The 27,589-nt window shown below is 38.9% G+C and overlaps 1 protein-coding gene across 1 annotated transcript in view; it reads right to left on the bottom strand.

The window, feature by feature from the left end:
• Positions 1-583: 583 nt before the first annotated feature.
• Positions 584-27,589, bottom strand: part of DOP1B (DOP1 leucine zipper like protein B) — a 72,760-nt gene continuing 45,754 nt past the window's right edge. The window contains exons 15-36 of the mRNA XM_072420419.1: positions 26,878-27,030; positions 26,248-26,348; positions 25,691-25,881; positions 23,592-25,173; positions 22,199-22,310; positions 20,439-20,624; positions 18,751-18,876; positions 18,281-18,415; positions 18,138-18,193; positions 16,436-16,540; positions 15,592-15,658; positions 14,822-14,966; positions 13,695-13,780; positions 11,872-11,981; positions 11,230-11,376; positions 9,944-10,005; positions 8,871-8,999; positions 8,236-8,372; positions 5,757-5,812; positions 4,178-4,336; positions 3,469-3,598; positions 584-1,734 (exon numbers count right to left, since the gene is read on the bottom strand). Of these exons, the coding sequence (XP_072276520.1) occupies positions 1,480-1,734; positions 3,469-3,598; positions 4,178-4,336; positions 5,757-5,812; positions 8,236-8,372; positions 8,871-8,999; positions 9,944-10,005; positions 11,230-11,376; positions 11,872-11,981; positions 13,695-13,780; positions 14,822-14,966; positions 15,592-15,658; positions 16,436-16,540; positions 18,138-18,193; positions 18,281-18,415; positions 18,751-18,876; positions 20,439-20,624; positions 22,199-22,310; positions 23,592-25,173; positions 25,691-25,881; positions 26,248-26,348; positions 26,878-27,030 (4,230 nt within the window). The 3' untranslated portion in view covers positions 584-1,479. The remainder of the gene's footprint in view (positions 1,735-3,468; positions 3,599-4,177; positions 4,337-5,756; positions 5,813-8,235; positions 8,373-8,870; positions 9,000-9,943; positions 10,006-11,229; positions 11,377-11,871; positions 11,982-13,694; positions 13,781-14,821; positions 14,967-15,591; positions 15,659-16,435; positions 16,541-18,137; positions 18,194-18,280; positions 18,416-18,750; positions 18,877-20,438; positions 20,625-22,198; positions 22,311-23,591; positions 25,174-25,690; positions 25,882-26,247; positions 26,349-26,877; positions 27,031-27,589) is intronic.

Genomic DNA, 27,589 nt, shown 5'->3' with positions numbered 1-27,589 from the left:
GACCACTAACCCGGCTTGGATGTCCCAGGCCAGGGATAGTAAAACTAAGGTCATCTTCTGGTTCTTGTCCACTGTAGGACTTCAACTATGGTTGAGCACCAAGAAGAAATGTTGCAGGGCAAAGTAGATACCCTCTCTAGGGCACATTTTTTTGTGGAAGATGGTGTCTGTCCCTAATTGGGCTTGGGATGGGGTCCCATCGTATGGCTGAGAAGAACATGGATGGGATCCATGTAATTCCAAGGTTGAGCCACTTCATGTATTAGGCTCCAAGGAAGATGGTAGGAGTTCCGGCAGACAGACCAGAACAGCTGAGGAAAAGTTGGATTTATTGGAAAATTACAAACTGGTATGACTACAAAGGAAGGGGGTAACTTCAAACTTATTCCCCTAGTATGGGAACAGAATGTCCAACAAACTCATTTAGCTGTGATGGTCAGGTGACCACTAACTTTTCGCCATCTAGTGTATCTATCAACATGTCAATAGGCAGAACATTGGACAAGATGCGAGAACCTATTAGAAGTGTATTTTTTGTTGCATAATAAATATCAATTGCAAACAGATAAAAAATGGCCAAACATGTCTTTGGGACAACTTTATTAGCTCTTTTATTCACCAACATCAAATCAGTGGCAAAGTATTTACTGCAGGGCTTGAACCGTTAGTGCAAATTGGAAAGAATAACTTAAAGAATCTTACAGTTTTTATAATAGGAATGTTGCAAATGTAATAGGAAATGATGTGGATTCCAGACTGGCAATGTCCAGTTATAGAAGCCATAGGTGAAGATGATCTTTCCGTCCTTAAAATTACATTAATTATTGCAGCTGCTGTTCCTCTTTTCCTTTTATGTTTGTGCTAATTGCCTTGTTCCATATTCATCAATGCAATTTACCAGGTTTTTTGAATTGTGTACTTTGCTGTGTGAATCAGAGAACTTGAAAATTCCCCTGGAATATATCAGATTTACCAAATTTACAGCAAAATACAAGCTTTTCTTTTTTACAGCTGCAGCATTGTGTACAGTGATTTAGAATGAAATAGTTCCCTTACATTTCTATGGGAAAACTGGCCATCATGCCAAATCATTTTTTTTTTGACTACATACTCAAAATATTTTCAACCTATGTGACAACCTGGCCTAATACAGTGCCATTCTCACCCAGCTATTATCCTAGTTTATCATCTGGTCTATACAAATATGTACATACAATGGCCCCTATGTGCTTCACATTATATATCACAATTTATGATATATATGACACTTTTATCTCATAAAACTTCACAGCATTTTGTAGCCTAAAATGTCCCTCCGCAGCGTTTTCACATTAAAATTTATTATATTTACAGTTTTACTTTTTATTTAACAAGCAAATATTGTTTCTTCATTTTGTATTGTATTGTCACTAATATATCCATCAGGAAATCTTCAGGGTAATCAGTACAGGCCAGGAGCATAATGTGGCTTCCATATTATTAGTTTACCATGCTTTCTAAGAAGTCATATTCTACATTTTCCTCGAGTTCCTTCATCACCCTTGTAGTGTCTTCTACTGGGTATTCCACAGAGCCATAGATACCTTGTGCTGTGCCGGAACCTTTTCCCTTTGCTTTAAACACATAACTTAGAGTCCTGAAGAATGGCATCAGCTGGGTGATCTTGGATATAGAATGGAGATTGAGGAGAGGGAATTCATTTCTTTTCAAATTGGTCTCTTCGGCTACATGTTCCTGAGAGCAAAAGGTAAGAACACAAGAACAAAAACAATGTGATGTAGCTTGGAATTATAAAAAGAAGCAAATTGACACTAACAGTACATCAGTGTATGATTGCCTTCTTGCTTAAAGCAGACCTATCACCAAAATTTTTACTTTATATAAAACGGTTGGTTAGATAACCCTTTTATATAAAGTAAAATATATTTTCTTCCCATTTACAGTGGGTTACGTCACCCAATCTTGAGCCTGTGCAGTGTGGGATCAGGTGATGTAGCCAGAAGAATAAAGAAGATGGCAGCACCAGGATTCCAGGACAGCTCAGGACTGAATCAATGACAGCCCCGGAGGAATTAAGGGCTCTGTAGGAGTAAAGGTAAGTGTGATTTTTTTAGTTCACCTTTAGACCTGAATTTCAGCTTTACCTCATTCATCTTGCTTAGTTCAGGTTTATTCCCTGTTCTTATCTCCCTTCTCAAACGTCAGCTTTAGCAAGACAGAGAAAAACAAGCCAACCCAACCCCTTCTTAACATCCTTTGCTGTATTCCCGAGTGTGGCTCGATGTAAAAAAAAAACTATGCTAAAAGCGGTAACCCTCAGCCCCGAGGGGTAGCTAAAAACAAGAATAAAAACCACTTACCTGGTCACATCGGCGTCGTCCGGCATCCTGCTCATCCGCCCCCATCCTCGGGCCACGTCCTGTGCCTTCGATCTTCAGCCGGTGAGTGCACTGGTGTTCCCCAGGAGTTCCCAGTGACGTTGGTGTGTGCGGGAGACGCGGCGGGAAATTCAAATTATTTGGTATTGGTTTCAATACAAAATAACTGTATTGAATCCAATACAAAGTATTTAATATATATATATATATATATATATATATATATATATATATATATATTATATATATGCTACTGTACAGATATATTACAGGTTTCAGTATTTTTGCGCACCCTTATTTTAACAGATTTTTGTGTTTTTTATTTAAAGTTTATTTTTAAATGTATTAAATATTGGACATATTTCGGTAAGTTATGCCNAAGAATTATAGGCCTACAATGTAAAATAAATTTCCACGCAAAACAATGTACCGGTTTTGGTGTAAAAATACTGACATACTTAGACCATCAGGGAGGTTAACTGGACATATCATAAGGTTCCTTACTTGGAAGGAGTGGGCTGGTGTAGGTGTCATTGTGCTTCAAGCGAAACTAAAGTTCACTTAGTTCACGAGAATCCACGATCAGTCAGGTCATTATTCCAGAAAAGATATAATAATAATAATAATAATAAAAGGAGAGGCAATGTCCCTTCTGCTATTTTTCCCTCCTACCTTTTTGATCACTCTGGGTTTCTGGCAAAAAAGCTGAGATGCATACACAGTGTCAGGTTTGGTTGCCAGAATACCTGACATTCCCGGCTTTCTTTGCGCATGCTGGGAATGAATGAACTCCCGCACCACTTTGCTAGAGTTGCTCCATCCCAGCCCAGCCAATCAAGATGGCCAAAGATTGTCTACTGGAAGAGAAGAAAGAAGAAGACGGTAGCACCCCTTGCAAAGGAAATGCATAATGAAGGAATGATCAGGTCATGTTTTACTTTATCATAGTGCTATTTTCGAGCAGCTGAGGAGGAATAAATGCCTCAAGCTCTATCCCTGTTGTAACTCTTTTGCACAACTTGTCTTACTGCTACTGTGAAGCATTGTCTTGCTGTGTAACAGAAATAAAATATCTTAGGGAAATACTAACCCCAAACCGGAACTTCATAAGTTCCAATATCCGGACGACATGGGGTTTACATTCTTGATGGTTCTCGACCACTTCTGTAGGAACAACGCAGGCCTCTGTGTCAACCTCAGGCACAAACGCCCATCTGTATCTGCAAAGTAATGAGCACAAACTCACATTACCAAATCATCAATGATTATATACAACACTGGAATGGTTTCTCAAAAACAGTTATGAAGCGAAGCATACAATAGTTAGATCATGCATAACCAAGTAAATGATTGATAGATATCTGATAATGATCAATTACTTGGATTACCATCATGTATCGAGATGATATCTGTTGGAAGTAGTATGTTTGCTTTTTTTGGATGTGTATCTCACAACCACCAGCTAATAGGAGTGCTCTCCGCTGCTTACTATAAAAACAATGCTTTGCTGGTTGTTAAGGAATACAGCAGGAAGTGCTTTGGTTGTTAGTGATGAAGAAATGTAGTCATTTAAAAATGAATGCAAGAGGCAAATCCCAAAAGTAGACACAATCATTTTGATCAATATTCAATCAGATATCAACACAAGCAGTGCACAGTGGTAATCAAGATAAATTACTATGAGGACAGGGGATTGACAGCCCTAAATTAGAACATTTGGAGGAAACCCAGACATGAGAACAACATACAAATATTATGGAGACATAGCAGGAGTCATTCATAGCCCATAAGTGACTTACATCTGAAACAGTGGCATCTTGTCTGGGGGAAAGGCAAGTGCAGAGTCCAGGAACTTGCAGGCTGATAAATACATGTCTAGGCTGTTCTGTTGGATCTCCACATACACTGGCCCATTGCTCTCTATCACTGCAGCTTTCTGTTTGCTTGCCTTGCTATTCCTAGGAGGAAAAAATTTTATGAACAATAGCACAACACAAGGCACAATGAGTGGGCTTAGTAGGTAAAAACAGTCCAACAGTTGGATAAAATGAGATGACCAATTATAAATTAACCTAGAGGAATAATTGTATGAAATGATACTACAAAATAATCTTGTTGACTTTAGCAACCCATCAGCTTTTAAGTCATGTCACACATTTTAATATACAGACATCTACAAATAAAAAAAAAAAAAACAACATTGCAGGAGACTATAAAAATATGGGAGAGAACAGAGAATTCTAGTACACAGATCCCGGGAGATAAAAGATGCCAGTGATGTAGCTTATCAGGCTCCATCCACAACTACAATATTCACTGTTGGTGGACTGACCCTGGCTAGACTACCATAGTCCAAAGGCCAATTAAGGGGGTGGGGGGCCAGTTAATCTAACTGCATGTTTTTGGAATGTGGGAAGAAACCCACGCAAGCACAGGAAGAACCTGCAAACTCCATGTAGATAGTGTCCTTGGTGAGACTCGACTTGGGACCCAGCGCTGCAAAGGCCAAAGTGCTAACCACTGGGCCATCTATATCCAGACCACGGACATAAATATTTTTAACATGAAGTACAAGAGCTTTTAACCAAGACTCTCTTGATCTTTCAAGCAGCGTATAACGTGTAGTTATTACTTCCTAATATTGCTATAATGATTCCCAATAATCACTAAAAAGCCCCCAAAACTTTAGAGTTGGGCTTTAGTAGGTTTCCAACAGCTCAGGACAGTGGTCGCCAACCTTTTCCGACCTTTGGACCACTAAACTTATCGACTCCAGAACTTGCATGTGCGAGGAGCCATGTGTCACTCAAAGGGGAGGAAACTTCCCCCAGAGTGACGCCATGATGCCAGAACCCGCCCACATGTCGCCCACAGAAGACATGGTCAGTGGCTCAGGCCGGTGACAACCCGGCCCCCCCCCCGCTAGGCCCTTCCCCTGACCCTGCTGGAGGCACACGGGTCAGAGCCGTGGACCGCCAAAATTTTCTTGCCGACCACCAGTTGACAACCACTGGCTTAGGACTGACTGACAAGATCTGCAGTCATAGAAACAGGACTAAGATTTGAGTAGAATATGAAAACTTATTCCTCTTCAACGAACAGACAGATGTGCATAATTGGATGACAACTTTTACTGCTTGTTCAGAATATGCAAATATATCAGAATGAATAGTTTGGGCACAGGTTCACCTTAAAACACATTTACATTGGGTCACATTTATTAAAGTAAAACAAGAATTCTCCACATTGCCCAGAGCTTCTAATAAATCCTCCTGTATTCTTTCTGTATTGTCCTAGTCGTACGTAAGATGTTTTTATGTGACAATTGGATAAATGGCGGCCAGTGCTTTGCAAAAATGGAACCCTGACAACTCTTACTTTGATGTTGTCTCCTCTTCCACCAAATCCTCTTGTAGTTGAACAAAGACGTGTATCTGAAAGCAGGGAAATACATGGCATGAATTTACAGGAATTAAGATAGCTCATAAAATCTTAAAGAGGCAAGGCTTGGTGTAATTGGAAAAGGATTATTCAAAGGAGAAATAAAGAGAAGTGTCCTTAAAGCGTGGAGGTCTGAACATATCAATGGAATTATGGTAATAAAATATACACTTATTTATAAGTGGTGTTCCTTTCTTCGCCAAAAGAACACTCCTTGGTGATAATACAAATAAATTATTAAATAATAATATATAATTAACCTCCCAACCGTTAAGCCCGTACTTTTCTGTGCAAAAAAAAGTTGCAATTATCGATAACCCTGTACTTTTCTCACCATAATAAAATCTCACTTACCTGGTCCCGCTGTGCTCATCCAGCGTCGGGTCCGTGTTCCAGCGTCGATCTCCCTCTCCAGCAGCGGGTGCCGTCTCCTATACCAGCGGGACCAGTCCGGCGGACCACAAGATGCCGGCCGGCTTCTTACCTGGTCCCGCTGATCGTCCCGCATCGTTCTCCTTCCAGCGCCGGGTGCTCTCTGAAACAAAAAGCCGGCCGGCTTCTTGTGCGTGCGTGCGCGATGACGTCGGCCCGTGTGCGGGAAATTCAAATTGAAAATTATTTATTCATTTTGTATTGGATTGGATACAGGAGTTTGTATTCAATCCAATACATAATGAGAGTTTGAATTTTGTTCTCATTTTGTATTGGATTGAATACAAAGTCCTGTATCCAATCCAATACAAATTAATAGAAAATATATTTATGTGGTTTTGTCTATAGGTATGTGACGGACACTAGGGAGGTGTTTTAGAAAAATATATTACTATACAGTATACTGAATTATCGCATTTTCAGTATTTTTCTTTTATTTATGTATTCTTGTTTAAGCTGAATTTTGTGTTTTTACTTTAATTTTATTAAAAGTAATTTTTTTTTTTTTTTACATGATTGTGTGTTTCAAACATTTTTTATATTCATGATATCTAATAGACCCCTATTCGGACATATTTCTGTAAGGTACAGGTCTACAATTTTAAAAAAAAAAAATTCATGAAAACCTGTGACGCTTTTGGAACAGAAATCTAGACCTCAGTGTAACGCCCAGGTGGTTAATAAACTATTATTAGTAGTAGTAATAATAATAATAATATTAACAATATAAGCAAACTAGATTATCAGATATCCTTCCCACTAGGTATCTAAGATGGACCAGTTAATGAATAAGTGGTCATTAACCTATCCAAATAGAATTAATGAAGCCACAATATGAATAGGAAATATGAAGTTAAATAAAGTTGATCAGGTAAATTATATGTAAAAAAAGGGATTAGAGAAATTGGAAATTGGATTGCTCTAACTCACCCCTGGACCTGCAGATGAATGAAACAGAGCAGTGGCCGCCAACCTTTTTGGTTGGCAGACCACTAAAATCACTGACTCCAGACCGTGCATGCGCCGGTAGCTGGGTGTCAATCAAAGGGGGAGAAACCTCCCCCATAGTGACATCATTCTGACTTAGCCCCACCCACTCTCCAATCATAGATCTAAGCCTGCGATGAGAGAGTGGGCGAGTTATGTCCAGGGACACAGCCCACCCACTTTTCCGCGTGTTCTGCAACGTGTTCCGTGGCTCTGGCCGGTGTGTTCCCCCAGCATGGTTCTTCTCCAGAGCCACGTACACCCAAAATTTTCTCGCAGACCACCGGTTGGCGACCACTGAAACATAGAGTATAAACAGAATAAAACCAGCTTATACAGTAATATACATGGGGCTCTTTTACTTTTTTTTATTTGTTTTTTTTTTTTCTTTAAATCCTACAGCAAAGAATTAAGATACTACGTGATGACAACACCTGGCAGTTTAGAGGTAAAATAACCCCATATTACTGTAATTGCAGCCAGAAAGCATTACAGTAATAAATCATCAGGGTTCAATTGAGCTTCAGGAATATCTTCTTTAGTCTGTCTGATGCATCTGAATGAATGTGGCCGGACTCCTTTACTTGCAATATAGGGAAGAAGTGTTACAGTAAATGCCTTGTTTCACTTCTATATCCTATCAAAGCATATGGAATAATATTATTAAAATTAATAGCTACAGAAGGAAAGGTGAGTTCATTTTAAAAATTGCAATCAAGTAGGTACATTTATTTTATTGCAGACGATACTCACAATTTTTTATTTTTTTATTTTCACTACTTTTTCAATGGAAATTCTGAGTCTATTTATAAATGAGTTTACCCAATTTTTTCACCAAAATTGTTTTAAATGTTATTATAACACAGTATTTATATAGCGCAGACATATTACACAGCACTTAACAGAGTCCATAGTCATGTCACTGACTGTCCTTCACAATCTAATGGCACATTCATGCAGTAAATATACAATGCTAACATCATCTGTCACAACTTACCATTTCTGTCACCATAATCGGCCATAACGAGGTGAGATGCTGCGGTGAAATTCTCAGTAATAAAACACGGAAAAACAGAAACATCTGAGCCGCCATGATAGGTGTCTGTCCCATGCGAATATTTTCTGTTAGACGTTCTAAAAAGAACCAAAAATACACAGTCTGTGATGTGAAAAAATATTGGTGAATTGCTATAACTCTGAACAGAAACAGATAGTATTATCTATATACAGTGGGCTATCCGGCCTAATGTGGCGGCAGGGTTGTCCGAATAACAAAAAAGCCAGATAGTCCAGAGTTCTATTAATAAAGTCCAATACTCACCTCCACACACAGGCAGTGTTCCTCTCTCCGCACCCACAGAGATCTGCTCACAGTTCCGGAGAGCAGGCAGCAGGGACGTCTCAACGTGCACCATGCAGGAGCACCGCAGCAGACGTCCACCCGCCTCGCCGGGCTTTTTTTTAGAATGAGATTTGTTTTTTTCCTGGACTCCGTACTAAGGTGGATAATACAGAGGCTGGGTAGAGGCGAGACGGATAGGCGAGATCCTACTGTAATTGGATTTATAGGGGGGGGCTTATGGCGGTCACAATACCCTGTACCTGGTTGTCAAATGGCAGCAGAGAACATACCTTGTATAAGAGGAAGATACAAATGGTACTGATCCAATTCTCCGCTGAAAACGGCAAAGCCCTGACGTTTTAGTAGCATGGCCTTCTGCTCGCTGCTGGGGTACAGCTTTAAAGAACTGCTGGGCATATCTATCAAAAAAAATACAATAAAAAATAGATTCATTGAGCAATTTCTCAATCTGGTACAATTCTATTCTGTCTAGCAAATGACAGCTTTTGTATTTGTGATTTCTAAAATCCTAGGAAGACAAATGCAAAGGTTACCCAAATCTTATAGACTAATGTATGAAGACTGAACATTATTTTCACTGAAAATACAGAAAACAACACAGACAAAAATAATTAACTGGTCAGCATAATTTATTTAAAATAAGATCAATATAATCACTGCTCATGTTTTCTACAGCTTCAAGGTCTAAAAAGATTTATACATTAACCCCAGAGAATATACGGTAATAGCAACCCCAATCACTTAATAAACTCCAGCACTGCAACACCATATTTTACCAGCAGGTGGTGCCATGTGAAGTCAAGAAATTAATATTAATATTAATAAACAGTATTTATTTAGCACCAACATATTACGCAGAGCTGTACAATAAATAGGGATTGCCGCAACAAATTAATTCCTTTTTGCAAGTATCAACATACATAAAATGATAAAAAGTCATTCCATTCAAATCTTTTTCTGTGATGTCATTATTATTACAAAGCTATTAGCAGCATCTTTCACCTTATTGCCAAACAATCTATTTATCCATAAGAAAGCCTTGGCTTAACTCTCTGTTCTGAAGATATGACATGAATTGTAAGCAAATTTCTGCAAAGTGGTCAATACATCATGTGACTCCATCAGATTTCCTTCACATTCACCAACATTTTGCATTCACCCTTTCTTTATCTTCTGGTAATACCAGGAGAAGAAGTGGGGGTGAATCACCTCAGTGGGGGCACAGATAATAAAACAGCAATAAAACCAAACTCAGGTTCTAAGTCTTCCCCTTTCACTTACAAAGTGTTTGCAATGATTTTTCAATATAAAACATGGTAATATAAAATGACCGTGCACTTACTCATCAGATCCTTAAACATGGTTTTCTCATGGGTCAATAGGTGATCAATGATTGACTTCCAGCTAAAGTGTAAAAATAATGATAAACCAGTAAAAAAAGGCCAGAAAGTTCCATAATACAAAATATATGTTTGGTATAATAAGGAGCACCAAAGTGACTATGGCTATACAGTAATGACTGATAAATCACCGATTTCTCTATTACTATTACATATAGTCCTGCCCTCCTCATCCCAATCAATATTTTAGATTCAGAAAATATGCAAAGTGCACCAACCTAAATTACTCGATGAGAGCTCAGTGCAGGAAAAGTGATTTTTGATTACTTTGTGTTACTGCACATTATTTTATTAAATGAGCCTTCTTTTGTCATCCCCATCAGGTATTAGGAACATAGATAATATCAGGAAAGTCATTATGTCCGCTCGTCAGTCTGTGACCAAAACATCTGTAATTTGTGTTGTCACAGTATGCAGCCATGGGTAACGTTTAGCATTTGTATGAGTTTTCTTTAAAATTAGCTTTGTACTGTCAATTTTAGAGCATTTACACATTTATAAATTCCTCCATAAGAAGGCCGAGGCATCAAAATCTGGTATGCATGGACTGCAATGCAATGCACTGTAAGACTAGGTACACACGTGCAATATTTGTCGACAAACAACTGCATGATGCATGAACTGGCGCTGTACATACAATACTGTTCTGCTCTATGGAAAGGGGAGAACAACGGAGTGACCCCTGACTACTCACTCTTCCCTTTCACTTCCATTATGATCGTTCATCATCAATCTTCTGTGGATCCGACAGGACGGTCATTTGAACGATGAGCACTGTACACACGCAAGATTCTTGTCCAATATCAGCACTGAGCCGATTATCGGACAAGAACCATTGCAAGTGTTTACCTAGCTGTACACAAAGCACTGCAACAAAAAAATTTGCAACACAATGCACTGCAAACAGAAGCTTTACAAAACAATTTAATGGTTGGACCAGACTACAGAAAACTGACCATGCAGCATGCCTTACATTGCATCTGGTGGAAACAAGCCTGAAGACTAAAGTGACCCCGTCATCAGCATTCTGTGGGTTCTCTTACCAACCTCTATGGCATTGTGGGACACAGGAGGGACATAGGGTCCAGTGGAAGAAACCACATAACATATGAGTGAGGGCTTATCAGTTGAATGGTCATGGGACAAGTCAGAGTTGACATATCAGGCCCACCTTAATCATTAGACCGGACTGCTGAGGTCAGTTTTTTTATGTAGACTATTCTCTTACTGAAGGCACGATGTGTCCATCTGAAAAAATCCTGGGTCCATGTACAAGTCGAGTACCTCCTTTTTCCAGGCTCGCTTGGTGTAGGCGTAACCACTGAGGCTGCTGAGAAGCTGGGCACCAGCACGGAAACTTGGAGCGTTATATGCACTGGAATAATAGGACATCATTACAGTAAGACCAGGAAATAAATCTTGATAATATTATAAATTGTTCTTGCTCCTTTGTCCCTATAAAGACTGCTGGAGTAACTATATTGTCCATTTGGATAGGTTTACATTTTGCTGTGTCTTTAGAATGCAGTTACTTTGATCGGTATGTATGTTAGCTCACAAAGGGCTCTTTGAGGGCTGGCTGTAGAAGAAATGGACCCATCCCCGCCTACAATGCAGTGTTCAGTAAATGAGTGGGAGGGACATGCTTACACCTTTGCCCATTTCAAAATCTTTAAAATCCATGAAAATGTTAGCATCTCGTGGAAAACAGGATATCAAATAATGGCATGATATTGCAAATAATGATGACTGCTCTACAATGCAAATACTTTATGTAACAACCCCTATTGCCAGTGTATATAAATGCAGTTTATGTAAAAGAAAAATACAGAGTGTTACATGAGACCAGCATGGTTTTTAATGTAATTACCTGTGATTTCGTAAATAAGGAAAGACGAAGTAAAGAAGGCGGGATATTAACGGAACAGCTTTCTCCTTCTCGTCACTTCGGTAAACCATGTCCAGCAAAGTGGCCAGGACCTTCAAAGGAACAAATGTGTAAGATTATGACAATCTATCGTCATATATCATGCAGAGAAGAAAGGTTTCTGCCTCTAAAGAACACGAGGCAGAGGAAGGCTGACTGCTCCTTACATCACAACCCAGTTTGTGGTTACAATGTACCGGAGCTATACACAGTGAATAGGTCTTTAATGTTTGCAAATCTTAAGCGGATCAAATCCATGTAAATTCATCCATCAGTAAAGTTTGGAGTAAGGACAGTGGGAAACATAAGTAAATAGGCCCCTATTTTTAAGGTAGGGCAGCCTTTAACATTATTATTAGAATAACACATTCCCTTGTTATTCATGCATGTATATCTTAAGACAATCGTTTTTCTTTATTAGTTGAGAATGTTGGTAAATTAGGTTTTCCTTTAATAATAAACAAATTTACCTGTAAATTCACAACATTTTATGCGTGAAGTGTCTAACTTGTAACCTTAAATATAACTAATTTTGGACAGTAAGTTTCCTATTATTGGTATTGTTCTTTCTTAGAAGCCAATTTCTCACTAATGGTGGACACAAAAATTTGTCATTTCAATAAGATTTATTACCATCTTTGAACATAAATCTACATTGAGACTAATGAGAATTATGAATTACCAGGTGTCTTTTTATAAACATAATTTGTAAGTTATTAGAGGCCACTCAATATATTATAGGCTGCAAGAATGATTGTAACTGCATCCAAATGATAGGCATTAATGTTTGATTGTTATCTACACTTTGAACCTAATTTAATAAAGCTTTCCAAGGCTGGAGAGGATACACTTACATCAGTGAAGCTGGGAGATTCAGCTAAGCTGGAATGGATTCAAAGTCATTTGCTAGCAAATGTTTGGAATCCTGGACCAGATCCATTTCAGGTTTGCTGGATCACCCAGCTTTTTTTTTCCAAAATGTTTTTATTAAATTCTGGCTGATTTTAAAGTCACAGAGAATATAAAGAGAATCTGTAAATAATATATAAAGGAAGCTCTCTGCACTGAAAGAGATATATCTATTTATGATGGTTCCTGTCTCTCCACTATTTAGTCTCTATTCCAGCTCTGAAGCCTCCTTTATTTAGCACAGGACACAAAATGGTCACGGGGGAAAGGGGGGCATAAGTCACTGGTGCACAAGGATCATGTGTTGATAAGTCTTTAATGGATGAACCAAACAAGAAAAATGTATTCTGACTGTTTGCACTACTTTAGGATAATTCCAAATGTGCCAGGTAGAAGGCACAAAGCTGGATCCAGAGAGTAGTAAATGAGAAACAACAAAGCTTAAATGGATCAAAGTGTAAGGTACACAGATTACCAACAAATTTTTTGATTTGTTTAGAGAACTAAAACAGTCTTTTAGCCTAGATGACAATAGAGTAGGGATAAAACCACTTGTTGGATTTTGTTTTGGAGGTCTGTATTTCAAAATATGCAAAAATGCCAATACCAGCTAATTTGTACCAAATACATTAAATAGCATCTCACACCTCTATGTTCATGATCTTATGGTAAATGTAAAATAAGATGGATGTTTGGATGAGATGGAAAACTAGTAAATATCCAGTTCCATCAACTGATGTCTCTACTGGTGTCATTCTGCATATTTCTGAAGATTGATATAATAAAGGCAAAGGCAGCCCTACTGGATCTGCCAGTAAACCTGCATTAGGATAGCGCTGAGAGAGAATAGCGCTCACCTCTGCCAGCATGGAGAGGGCGTGCACACTGTACACGGATGGTGCGGAAGCGGAAACCATGGATGATTGTGCTGCAGCATTTTCCTCTGTGTGGAGAAAACATTTAAAATTAATTTAGAAATAACAGAAAGAAGCATAATACACTCATCACCTTGTTATCCTTACAAGGTCTTTCTCGTTATCTGCAATATCCCTTCTGCAATAAACTTTCTCACCTGCCTGACTGCTCTGAATACCTGTCAATAATTAAGAGTTTCTGGTATATGCAGCTCACTGTTGGTTGCCCCAATACCTGGAAACCCTGGCTTCCCCTATGTGTGCTGGGAAGGAATAAACGAGTTAGATAGCTGAAGATCGCTGGAAAAAAGAGAGGGAAAGAAGATGGCAGCACCCTGCAATGGAACGGGGACAGGTGAGTAAGAGGGGTTTAGTTCTGCTAAATATCATGTTCTTGAAAACATCTATACTGAAAAAATGTTGTATATCAGTTGACTAGGATGCAATCTCACTAGTGCGTTTTGGATTCATTGAAGGTGGGGAAAAAATACCAGTGTTGATGGACTTTGGCCTTTTATTGGTGGCATCAGTTTATGAAGATTCTGAGATCATAAAGTATTCATTGACAGGTGCATCTAACCTGCAACTGGCCACCTTTTGTTAAAGCAGACGTAAGAGGCCTAAGCAATCAAGAATTAAAGGGGTGGTGCTACACCCTTGTTTTTTTTAAAGGGTGTTGCATTAAAAAAGAAAAACACAAACAGAATTTTTACTTTGCATAAACAGGTTGTCTACCCTTTTTGGAGTAAGAGTTTATTATTATTTTTATTAAACAGGATTTATATAGCTCCAACATATTATGCAGCGCTGTACATTAAATAGGGATTGCAAATGACAGACTAATACAGACAGTGATATAGGAGGAGAGGACCCTGCCCCGAAGAGCTTATAATCTAGTTGGTGGGGGAATTTCACACACAATAGGATGGGAGATATGTTTAGGTACGCTTTAAATTAATTTGGCATCACTATACTTGTATGTGAATACAAAACGTGTTTGATTAGAATAAATGCTGATGACACATGACCTAAATAAAAACAAGTCTTATGAAATATTTCCTATATCTTACCATACAGTTCTTCATCCTCATCTGCATCATCAAGAGACACCTGTGGCTGGGCTTTTACTTCCAAGTTCCTGCTAAGCCAACTGGTCTGTTCTAACGACGATCCAGCCACATTTCCTACAGACTCCAGGATCTTCTGTGCTACTTCCTGTATAGGGTTTACACGTAATCGTTAAAAAATCTTTAATGTGGGGTGGAACAACCTTAACTGGCATCAATGGGAATGACAGCTATTACACTTCTTTTTTAGGTATGTCATCATAGAATGTTCTTTGGAATCTGCCATGACATATCAGGGAAAAGAAGTGGGTGGGGCGGCTGCTTTGTGCAGTGCCAGTCAACAATGTTGTGAAAAGTTTTGTGAACTAGGTGGCATTTCAGGACTTAGGCTAGGTACACGCGTGCAATTGTTCTCGTCCGATAATCAGCTCAGGGCCGTTATTGGACAACAATCTTACGTGTGTACAGCGCTCGCCGTCCATTGTCCGAATGACGATCCTGGCAGATCCACGGACGATGGACGACAAACGATTATAACGGAAGTGAAGGGGGAGAGAGCGCAGTGGTGTGCCACTCCGTCGTTTTCCCTCTCCATACAGCAGAATGGTGCTGTATGTACAACACTCGTTCATGCATCGTGCAGTCGTTAGTCATTGGAAAGGATCGTGAAAGATCCTTTCCAATGACAATTATTGCACATGTGTACATAGCCTTAGTAAAGCTGCCCCAGTAGGTTTTATCAGCACAGACATTATGGTTCTCATATTACTTACCTGAAGATCCTTCTGGTCTTTCTTGTTTTCTAGGTTTGGAGTCCTGGTCACAAAGTCATTCAGCATGCTGGAGGGAGATATACATAAAGAATAAGTCACCACCCGATGTTCAGATGAAGCAGGACACTTCCTGAAAGTTTTGTATTATTATTGGTAATAGATAACAAATTGTAAATGGCTGTGGGAAGGACATGGCCCATCCTGGTAGTGCTTTAGCAATGGTACCAATTATGGTAACAGTAGGCAAAGCAATATAGTTAACAAGACAGTGCCATGCTGCTTGTCATGAAGAATAAATCATCAAATCATTTCTGCTATAGAGGAGTAGGAATAATTAATCAAATGTATTAAATTTTAGATTAGATTTTGGGTTAAAAAACAATTATAAACCAGTTTATTTTTTTATTTGTAGGTTTGTGCTCATTAAAAATTATTTGGTGTTTTTTAAAAGAAACTAGTCTAAGTACCTGAATATGACTTGGTACCAGCTTCATAAGTACAGTAGAGCTCTGACTCTAAGGAAAATTTGCACAAGGAGCCAATCAGCTGATCTGCAATGCTCATGTGCTAACCAGTGATGTGTTGATAGAAGCAGAATGACAGAGAGGAATTCATCAGTCTGCTGTTTCTCCCTTCTGTCCAGTCACAGGCAAAACCTAGCGGTTTTATTTAAATGCAGTAAAGAAAAATTAACTCTCCAGAATGGCTGAGCTGTGTGGCAGAACATGCAACTCACACCCCTGAATGGACAAAATCCTTTGGGTAAACCAGCTCCCATTTCATGTGTATATTTAGCAAATTGCTTGGAATTTCATTAACAGTGTCTAAAGGAAGTATACACTACCTTAAGAGAAGGAAATAACCAGGTGGTGCCAGATTTAGAGAAACAGACTCCTTAAGCAGTGTTAGTAACGACTGGAAATTTTCTTGCATATCAGATGGTGAAAGCCTGAAAATACAAAAATGGTGTTGTATTCTTTAATCCGAACCATCTGTTAGTAAAGCACCAACAAAATCCCATGGCTGAAATATTTCTGTTACTCTGTAACAGATCCCGAAGTCCCGAGGAGTATAACTACTACTCAGGACCTGCAATAGTTGGGAAGATAGAAACAAACTTTCCAGTTTGTATTGTATTTGCTATAAATTGAACTGAACTCTGTGCCCATAAAATAGAAGGCAAAGAGCTAATCACCAGTATTAAATGTGGTCTTCCTATGGCTGATCTTTCAAATTAATAACTTACACATAATAAGGATGGCTGATCTTACTATGACTGATCATTCCCATTAATAACTTAATAACTTACATAGTTTATACATGTCTGGGCTTACATAGTTAGTCAGGTTGAAAAAAGACATAAGTTTATCAAGCTTAACCACTAGGGAAATAAACATACCCAAGATATAAACCCTATAAAACATAGTTGTTCCAGAGGAAGGCAAAAAAAACTGGTACAATTTGCTTTAACAGGAGAAAAAAATTCCTTCCTGATTCTATGAGGCAATCAGATGTTCCCTGGATCAACAGTCTCTGTCATCTGTACTTTAAACCCATAATCCCCAGTTATATTCTGTGCTTCTAGAAATCATCCAGCTTTTCCTAAAGCAATCTATAGAATTTGCTGAAACTAGTTCCTGAGGGAGCCGAATCATTTTCACAGACCTTACAGTGAAGAATCCCTTCCTTATCCGGAGCTTAAACTTCTTTTCCTCCAGACGCAGAGAGTGCCCTCTTGTTCTTTGTAATGATCTCAAAGTGAGTAATGGAGAAGAGAGTTCTCTATATGGACCATTTATATATTTATACAGGGTGATCATTTCCTCCTTATACGTCTCTTCTCAAGGGAGAATACATTCAGTTCAGCTAATCTCTTCTCATAGCTGAGCTCCTCCATTCCTTTTATTAGTTTACTCCCTTCTCTGCACTCTCTCCAGTTCTACCATGTCCTTTTTGTGAACTGGTGCCCAAACTGGACTGCATATTCCAGATGTCGTCTGACCAATGCTTTGTACAGGGGCAAGAATATGTCTCCATCTCTGCAGTCTATTCCTCTTTTATTACAACATGTCTTGTTCTGCACTGTGTATCTATGTTTAGATGGCCATCTTGGTCAGGGCTATGCTTCCTCATGTCCAAGCCTCCAGCAGGAAGAAAAAAGCAGTACAGATATCCATAGATCTCACATTGCAGATATACATTTATGTAACAGTGTCTAGCTACCCTCACATACCAGGATGTGCAATCACATCTTTCAGGGCAAAGTTTTGGGGTGATTTAAGTTTCTTATGGGACCCTAAAACATATTCACTTCATATCATTCAGATCCAGTTTAACTGCTGCCAAACCAGCCAAACCCTATTCCGGAAACAATATACGTTCCCAAACATTATTGATCAGATTACAGAAAAATCTCCTTTCTTAGGAGTATGAAAATTTTAGACTTGCTAGCTTTGAAAGAATTAAACTCCTAGTACTTCCAACTAAACTTCATGAAGTCAAATATAGTGTTTTAGGTGATTAAATCTTTCAGTTGTTTGGGTTACCTTTGTATGAATGCATAGCTGAATTGCAGCATGGGAATATCAACCAATGAGGACTTCTGGGAAAAAGAAGATAAGATTAATGATTACTGGGTTTGACACAGGGAAATGATAACATAACAGTAATGACCAACACCAGAAATTACCTCTTCTCCTTTTATCTGCGGAGGCTTTTTGACAACCTCCTTGACCAGCTGCAATATGGTGTCAGTCTTTAATGTCTTTAAAGCGCACACAAGGTCAACTAATGTCAGCTGGGAGTCACTGGGTACTGGGATGATCTGCAGGAACAAAAGGAAAAAGGAAAGGAAAATTTCAATGAATATGAAATGTTTGGAATGAGAATTATGTACAGTCATGAGAAAAAGAAAGTACACCCTCTTTCATTTCTAAGGTTTTACATAGGGAATGTATAGTTTGGACATAGGGATGTGCAATGCGTTCCACTGCACAAGGACCCCATACCCTCCCCAGCCACTAAAGGCTCACATAAGCCCCCCCCCCCCCAAGTCAGTCCTGCACAGAGGCCTCTGTTGGCTACATACACCAGAGAGCAATCAGAAGAACCATTTTTTTGATCTGTAGAACAAAAACAAAATAAAACACTACAAGTTACCTTGGATTTACTTTGAGCCTTATTAAACCTCTTCCTCTTCCAGACAGCAGCAACAGCAGCTATCAGCTGAACCCCCAAATGTCCAGTCAAGGGATTTAGAAACTCCAAAATCTTCTGCTTCAACGTCTGTAAAATGAATAGTTACAATATAATTCTATGGAATCATTTGGTCCAGCGGGAATTTTACATTTTCACTATAAGCCTGTTATTTGAAGATAACCTTATTATGGATGATAAAAAAGGAATGCATGCATAGTTTTGTTTCGGGATGGACTAGCCTTTCCTTGAACTACTGTGTACATTTTTTTTTATCTTCTATCTAACATATAGGGCTCTATTCATAAAGAATGGAATTTGACATTACCTCAAACATTCCCAGGTGGGAATCAATTACTGCCATTGAAACACATTGATCTGAATTGATCTTTTTTGTTGACCAGTATTAGTTTGAAGCAAAATACATTTTACTGTAAATACAAATATAATTTTTATACAAATACAAATTACATATTTTATACAAATACAAATATACATTACAAATATATATTGTCATATGTCTGATACAAAGCTTGGTAACATTTATTTTTATATTATTTTGGTCATTTTCTTACTATGTGGGACTGCAAAAGTAATCCCTCAGCCTGGGATCACACACATGTAACATGGGTTGGAATGCTGCCGTGTCATTAATTCTGAAATGCACTTTGCTGGTGGACTGGTGGTGCAGGGTACCCCCATAACATGTGTTGTTGTGATGCAGTAAATTGATGTTATAAAACTGTAGCCAAAATTTTCAACTAAAACAGGCTCCACATGGAGAAAAAAGTACACTAAACAGAGAAAGATTGCATGGACTAAAAATGATGACCAGCTCAGATGGGGATACATTGTTAAGTTACAATATATACAAGTTACAATATATTTCACTAATTTTCTAAATGGATTTTCAAAGCACATTTCAAACTTATAAGCTTCAATTAATTATAAAAGCATCATTTACTGTACATTAAAAAATTCCATAGACAAAAGATGGAATACAAATTTTGTTTTTACAATTTTGATAAAAGTATTATAAAGATTGTCCCATTTTATTTTCTCAATGCGCTACAGAACACATATTGCTTCCTCAGGAGGCATGGGACACCCAAAAATCAACCAGGACCAATAAAACAGCTTTTTTGGGGATCTTTAAATAAGAGATGAACACAACTCACCACATTTTATACCTTTGTTCTTAATATTTTTAGGAGGAGTACTGTTTCACCATTCTTCAAATTAAATTTGTATTTATGTAAATGAATAAACTCCCAATATCCTTCTTAAATAGTTCTCTGTCTAACGTCCTTCTTACTGGACGTTAGACAGAGAACTGTCTAACTGTGGTCTGCAGGGTAATGGTATTGTGTCCCATGCTTCCTGAGGAAGCAACAAGTGTTGAAATGAAAATATGACAATCAAATTTTGTCCATGTTTTTTTTTCTTGTTTTAAATGTACAATAAATGATGCTTTTATGTTTGAAGCCTATAAGTTTAAAATTATGTGCCCTGAAAATCCATTTAGAAAACTGGTGAAATAAACATTGTAAAGGTTTGATATGGATGTGGCACTGATGGGATGCCTCCAACACAAATGAAATAGGGAATAAGTTACAATATATATGCATTCGGATTTGCTGTTTTCCTCTTACTTTGGTAGTTTTGAAATAGACAGATGAAGAAGCTTTAATGGTCCCCAGAAGATCTGAGGGTCTCCTCTCTCGCTCCTGCTTGGTGATGACACTCCAGAGGAGGGAAAGGCTATTAACAATACGTGGAAGTTCTTCAAGCAGAGCATTACGAGCATTCTTCAGATTTGCAGGATCAGTTGCTGAGGACTAGAAAGGAGATACAAAACAAGATACATTTTTATGTTTAACTTCATAGACACAGATTACAGGAGGCTAAAACCAAGAGAGGAGATTGGAACCAAAGTTATCATGTTTGCTCGCAGCATGCTGTCAGAATTTTATCAAATTTTATATGTTTTGTGTACAGGAAAAATGACAGCTGAAATGTAATTGGATGATCGAGTGATGGAGTAATCAATCAAAAGTGCATTGGCGCCAAAACCTGCCTTCTACAGGACCCGTGTCAACAGCTTTGGGTTTGAGGTTGCAATGTGATTTTAGATACATTCAGATGGCATTTTAAAACACTTCTGGGATTCTTCATGATACAATATCAGGTGTATTTGACCTCTTTCTGATCTACATTTGACTTGTTTCTACGCTGCGTCAACCAGCTTCAGGTTTTATTGCATTTCTATTGACTTGTATGGAGAAAGAAGTAGTTCTGAAGTGATCTTAAGCTGATTGGCATACATATAATAAGAATGTTAAATCATGGCATGTCTATGAGCACTCTGAGATCTTTGCAGGCAACTCTTAGTCAATAGTGAGGGAAATTCCTCTGGAATGATTTCCTTGGATAATATTTGCTATGACTCTTCTGAGGATTGGGCTGGTATAGAAGTGCCAGCTCAGATAAAAATAATTCTTAGCAAAACATATTTACGTCAAGAGATTCCGTAAAAAAGATTTTGCAATAGTCCTATTTCCAAAGACTGGTATGTTTTGGCTGGTTTAATTACAGACACATTCTTTTCGGTTGCTTGTAAACATGAAGTCATTCTGGTGACAAACAAGAAAACTGAACTGACTTCAAGAGATTCTATTACTGGCTCATTAACCAATCCATGAGTAAGCTTCCATGTCTAAGCTTATGTGGGTGGGCAATGTCACTGCCCCATTTGTCAGTTTTAACGCCTAAAGATTGGCCACTTAGGCCCAATAACATGGAGGAGGAGAGGAAGGAGTTCGAGAACGAGAGGACGGGTTAGCTATCAGGAGGCTTTGCAACTTTGTCTTTCCACCTTAATGGGCAAAAAAATTGAGGGTGATTTAATAAAATCATTTAGGATGTGCACCTACCAAGGTGAATTATTACTTTGCAAAAGGGTTATTCATTTGGTTTGGTGAATGTGGTGAGCTGGTCAGTAAAAAAAAAAAAAATATGAAAACAGAAAAAAGTAAAGACAGAAAAAAGTATTTTTTTCCACTGCATACAACTGGATAGTTGAAGTCAACAGTTTCTCATCACGTTCAAATGTCACTTGCCATGGGATAATTCACTTTTGTCAGTGGTACCTGCCTCTAAGGGCATTTACCACCGACACAAAGGTTCTATTTGGCTATCTATAAGGGTGATATTCTTCCCGCTGTAAGAAGCATTCACACCACACTAATGTACTAAATATGTGGATATAGTTAAGTATAATAGCATTCCTAAACAAATTGATTTAAACGTCAATTCAAGTGTTCCCCATGGTAAAAAGTTTGGGAAACATTGATATACAGTGTACAAATGTTAGTTATGTTTATACTGTGCAAACAAAATACAAAAATCTTACCTTCTTTGTCTGTGTGGGATGATCCAAGAGGCAGAAATGACCAATGTTGGTAAGGCCCTCCAGAAGAGTGAGTGGGTAATCTGGGGAAATGTTCTCTCGTTTACAAGGTGTGCTGTTAATGGAAAAAATGGGAAAAATCTGATGACATCTTTAAAAATATTAATATATAACTCCCCCACCATCCGTTAACTCTCACAATACTCACAGTACCAGCAGTAACATTGTTATTTACACCTAAAGGTTACACGTGGCTCAGTGGTTAGCACTCAAATGGCCCAGGTACGAATCTCAGCCAGGACACTATCTGGTTCCCTACATGTTTGCATGGGTTTCTTCCGAGTACTACCACATTCCAAAAACATGCAGTTAGGTTAACTGGCCTCCCAAATTGACCTTACAATGTATTAATGACATATGATTATGGTAGGGACATTAGATTGCGAGCCAATTTGAGGGACAGCTAGTGACATGACTATGGACTTTGTACAGTGCTGCATAATATGTTAGTGCTATATAAACACTGTGTAATAATAATACTTGGAATAAAACTTGGAATCACTGAAAATGGCCTATGGATAGGATTCAAATACAGACAGGAATTTACAATGAAATTGAAAACCTCCTGTAGGTAAAGCCCAAAACTGTTTTTGATGGAGTAGAGAGGATATCGAGCTAAATATTTATTATTTACCAATTGTGCTGCCAAAGAGATTTCCCTCAATTTCCTGTTTTGCTAATACTACTTAGGAAATCTCCCCAAAGTGAGGGAAATTCACATGACAAAATGGCACACAGTTTTCCAATACTTTTTTTTCTTGTTGACAATGGTTACCCCCTCCTGTATCAGATAATGTCTTCAATTTCACCTTTGTTCTTAGGTCAAAAAGCAGTTTTTATTACTTCCTGTGACACAATTGCCAGGCTTGGAAAATTCTTGCTGCTGGAACATCTCCCTGAAGAACTTATGCTCCCAGAACAACATTTTCAAAAACCCTTTCCCTCAATATAGAGTGGGCCTGATTCAATAAAGCTCTCCAAGACTGGATAAGATAGACTACCATGGAAGAACCTGTATGATCCAGCAAACCTGGAACGAATCTGGTCAAGGACTGGAAACATTGCCAACTAATAGCAAATCATTTTTAGGAAATCCATGCCAGGTTTGCAGGTTCACCCTGATTCTCCTATGTCTATCTTCTTCAGTATTGGAGAGCTTTAATATGTCAGGCCCATGTGTGGGCTTTGTAGACTCTAGGAAGTTAAGGATTCAGCAGTGATTTTTAAGGGTTTTAACAGTGCATTGGCTTTACCTTTAGTTTTACCATAAGAATGAAAGGTGTGAAATTTATAGCATGACAAATACATTAGGCAGGTGTGCAACACCTAAACTTACCTTATTTTAACGGACTCATTTTCATATTGCTTCACAAGTTCATCTAAGTTCTTGCATATTTGTGCAACAAATGGAGCTACAGTTAAGCACAGAGATTTTCCAAAATAAGGCAGGGAGGATGTGACCAGGGCCACCCAGGGTGGATGCATTCCGTAGCCATATTCTGGACGCAGTGCCCTTACAACAGCTGAGACAAACAAGCCCTGCGAGGTGATAGCATGTGACTGTACATACTGCATAGCATTTATAGACTGCTGGAAACTCAGCCCCCGATGCCATTCCTTAGAAAGGTCCACCGGTGAGTCTTGGTCTTCTTGAAGTTGACGTAGGTGATGTTCAAGAACAATCAAAACCTGAAGCAGCTTCAGAAGCTCAATTTGAAGAGGATGTTCACTCCATATCTGGTCCTGACCAAAATTAATGACGCTTTCTTCAAACAAGCCTTCATCTCCCATGTCTCGGTTTCCACCAAGTGACACCAGCTCGTATTTCTTCTGACTAGTGTACATGGAGGCAGACAAAGAAAGAAGAACAAACTCCTGGACTTTACATCTTTCAAGCAGGCTATGGATAAAGTCAACATTTTTACCCTCTGAGTTCTTGGCCACAGTGGCCAACTGAGACATCATTCTAATGAGAACTTCAACGCTCTTCACCTGAACATCCCGATTGCCGAGGACATCCTTATGACTGACTTTGAGGTAACAAGGGTAATAAGAACGTAGGAAGCTCAAACAGAGGTATGTCAACAGTTCGATCAACAAAGAATGAGGACACATTGATGGAGATTGGGCCAGAAGCTTGCCATAGAAGCTTTGTCCAACTAGGGCTTCCTGATGGCGTGCTAGAAGGTTGTAAATTAGGTTTAGGTGTGCGGTAGAGCTGGTGTCCATGCTGGTACTAGCGACAGCTTCGATGAACTCTTTTGGATTGGTTTTGAGAATAGCTTCCAAGACAGAGAAAGCATACAAAACCCTCTTAGAGTCATACGGTTGCAAGTACAGGAGGATGTGTTTGAACAAAGCCTCAATCATCTCTTCTTTCTCTTTTTGCTGTTTTAATAGTTTGGTGCTTCTGATGACCTGAAGCTCTACATCTGCTTCATCATCACTGGATAGAGATTCTGAGGTCTGCGTCACATCAGACTCAGTACGCACCAAGTTAAGCAACGCATTAGGCCTACCTGCATCCACAGAGGACATGTTGGGCTGGCCAGGAGGCCTGGAAAAACCTTGACCATCAATGTTATCACTGCATGCTGGGTCATTACTGATGTCTGCAGAACTAGGGGTAAATAAAGATGAGTTCTCACTGGCGCTTTGCCCGATGCTGGTGTCTGCCGATTCTGTGTGTTCACTTTCCTCCTGGTCATTGTCCCCACAAAATGGAGGCTCAGTATTATCTGAGGCCCATTCATTCCTAATCTTTTCAGGATCCTTCTCAACCTCAGCCCAAATGGCCTCTCTGTCAACAGTGTTAAACTGGGGGAAGTATTCTTCAGCATTAGTTTCAGGAAACTCATGAAAACCTATGGTGTCTTTTAATGAAGATCTTTTTCTTCTGCACCAGTAGCTGATTTCTTCTATAAAAGAAAAAGTTAAAAAAATATTAAACGATATTTAGCTTTGTATTGTAGTTTAATTATAAAACAAAATGATTATTAGGAGCCTGGCGGGGATACACTTTCATCAGTGTAGCTGGGTGATCCAGCAAACCTGCAATGGATTTCTTCAAAGTCATTTGTTATTTGTCAGCAAATATTTTGAATCCTGGATCAGATCCATTCCAGGTTTGCTGGATTACCCAGCTTCATTGATAAAAATGTATCCTCTCCAGCCTTGGAGAGCTTTAATAAATCAGGCCCTATGTGTCGTAAAGATTGGCCACTTAGGCCAAAAAAACATGGAGATTTCTCCTAGGAGAAAGAATGAGGATTGGTTGGCTATCAGTAGACTAGACTAACAAAATACTTAAAATGAAGGGAATAAAATAATATTGAGCCCTTAGTAACACAAGGAGCCCAGGAGGTTTAATGTATTAAATGACAGCCCAGCTGCTTCATACAGGACCTCAGGATAACTGGAAGGTGTATATCATACCTGAGGAATTCTTTTGTTTAATACAATGAATAGACGTCCTCTGCGTCTTGGGGTGGAGCAGCAACAACAATACAGGTTCTAAGATACGGGCAACATCATTTAAAGACAGGGCTCGCACCAGCCAGCCCTGGGCAGCTGCACCAATGGCTCCATCAGTGCAGTTTAAACTGTCAAGGACGACAAACAGGGACCTACAACGAAAACAGATTTCAAATACAAATATTAGTAGATACATCAACCAATATATCAACTGTTATTTCTGGTGTTTGCAGCTACAAATGCTAATAGCCTGGTTGATATGAACACCCTTTGGCTTTGATGCTTTTTAAGTCACTGGCCTGGCACATGTTTGCTGGTCAGGATTTATGATTTTGTCCTAAGCTTACTTGGTACTGGTTCGGGGTCAGACTGTCCTGAAGCCAAAGACAGCCATGCACCTAATGTTTTTAGAAAGGACAGTGTATCAATGGCAGGCTATATTCTTTTCTTTCTGTTCTTTAAATAAGTAAATATGTTTGCAAAACACCAGAAACATTTTTTTTTTATCTTTTAGTCACCTGTCAAAGGAGCGGTTGTGAGAAGTGACACGGCTGCCTTGTATTTCTCTTGTCAGATGCCAAATTACTGAGAACCGGAACAAAGCTTCCAACCTGATCACCTAAGGAGGCATGATGTAAAAAAATAAAACATACACCATGCAAGTTTTAACACACCAATGGTCAATAACCAACTGTTAGCAGTATGTAACTGCTCTGGAACTGTCAGTGTGTCTATATTTTGGGATACACATGCTAGTGTGTAAATGTTTTAAGATCCCAGTGTCATTGTATCATTGTTCTGGGATCCCCATTGTCAGTATGTAACTGCTCTGGAATCCTCAGTGTCAGTGTGCCTTTGTTCTGGGATCCACATGCTAGCGTGTAAATGTTCTGAGATCCCCAGTGTCAGTGTAACATTGTCCTGGGATCCCCAATGTCAGTATGTAACTTTCCCGGGACCCTCATTGTAAGTATGTCATCATTCTGGGGCCCCCAGTGTCAGTGTGTTATTGTCCTGAGATCCCCAGTGTGAGTGTCTTATTGTCCCGAGACTCCCAGTGTCAGTGAGTTGTTGTTCTGGGATCTCTGGTGTCAGTGTGTCACTGTCCTGGGTTCTAGTATTGGCCTCTTTGAAAAGCAGAGCCTTACCTTATCATTGTCCAGCAGGGTCTGGCAGATGATTTCCTCGCAGATGTTAGCTGATGGGGCCAGGCAATGCAGGCGGTAGAAAAGCTCCACGCAGGTGATATGGTGCTCCCTGGTCTCTATGTTCAGCTGATTCCACAGAACATGAGCCACTCTCTGTGGAGATGAACACCAATATATCACCTAACTTACAACAAATTGTGTGAATAATTCAGGGTTTAAAATACTAAAACAGTGGACTTAGTCCACTATGCAAATATAACAGCCTCCGCTCTTCTGTAAAGGCTTTCCACAAAATTTTAGAGTTCTGGGTTCATCAAAGGCCATTCTCTAAACCAAACTGAACAAAACCAAACTGTCATGTCCTTATGAAGCTGGCTTTGTGCAGGGGGACAAAGTGTCATACTGGAACAGAAGAATGCCTTTCCCATATGTTACCCCAAGGTTAGAAGTACATATTTGTCTAGAATATCTTTGTATGCTGGAGTATTAACAGTTTACCTCACTTAGACGTGAAGGGCATCTGCATAACTTTTGGCTATAGAATTAGGTGTGATAGTCAGAAAATCTATAGTCATATAGGGAACCTGGTAATTTGCAAACTGGCCAATAAAAAACACCAATAACTAATTAGATACTGTAATGGCAACCATTGTTCCAACATCTAAGAGAATTTACTATTAGTTCTTTTTGTGTTATACCCCGACTGTCCAAT

The sequence above is a fragment of the Pyxicephalus adspersus genome, chromosome 1 (assembly GCF_032062135.1).
Source record: "Pyxicephalus adspersus chromosome 1, UCB_Pads_2.0, whole genome shotgun sequence".
Taxonomy (NCBI): domain Eukaryota; kingdom Metazoa; phylum Chordata; class Amphibia; order Anura; family Pyxicephalidae; genus Pyxicephalus; species Pyxicephalus adspersus.
Note: the sequence above shows the minus strand (reverse complement) of the source record. Positions and strands in the feature narration are given on the sequence as shown.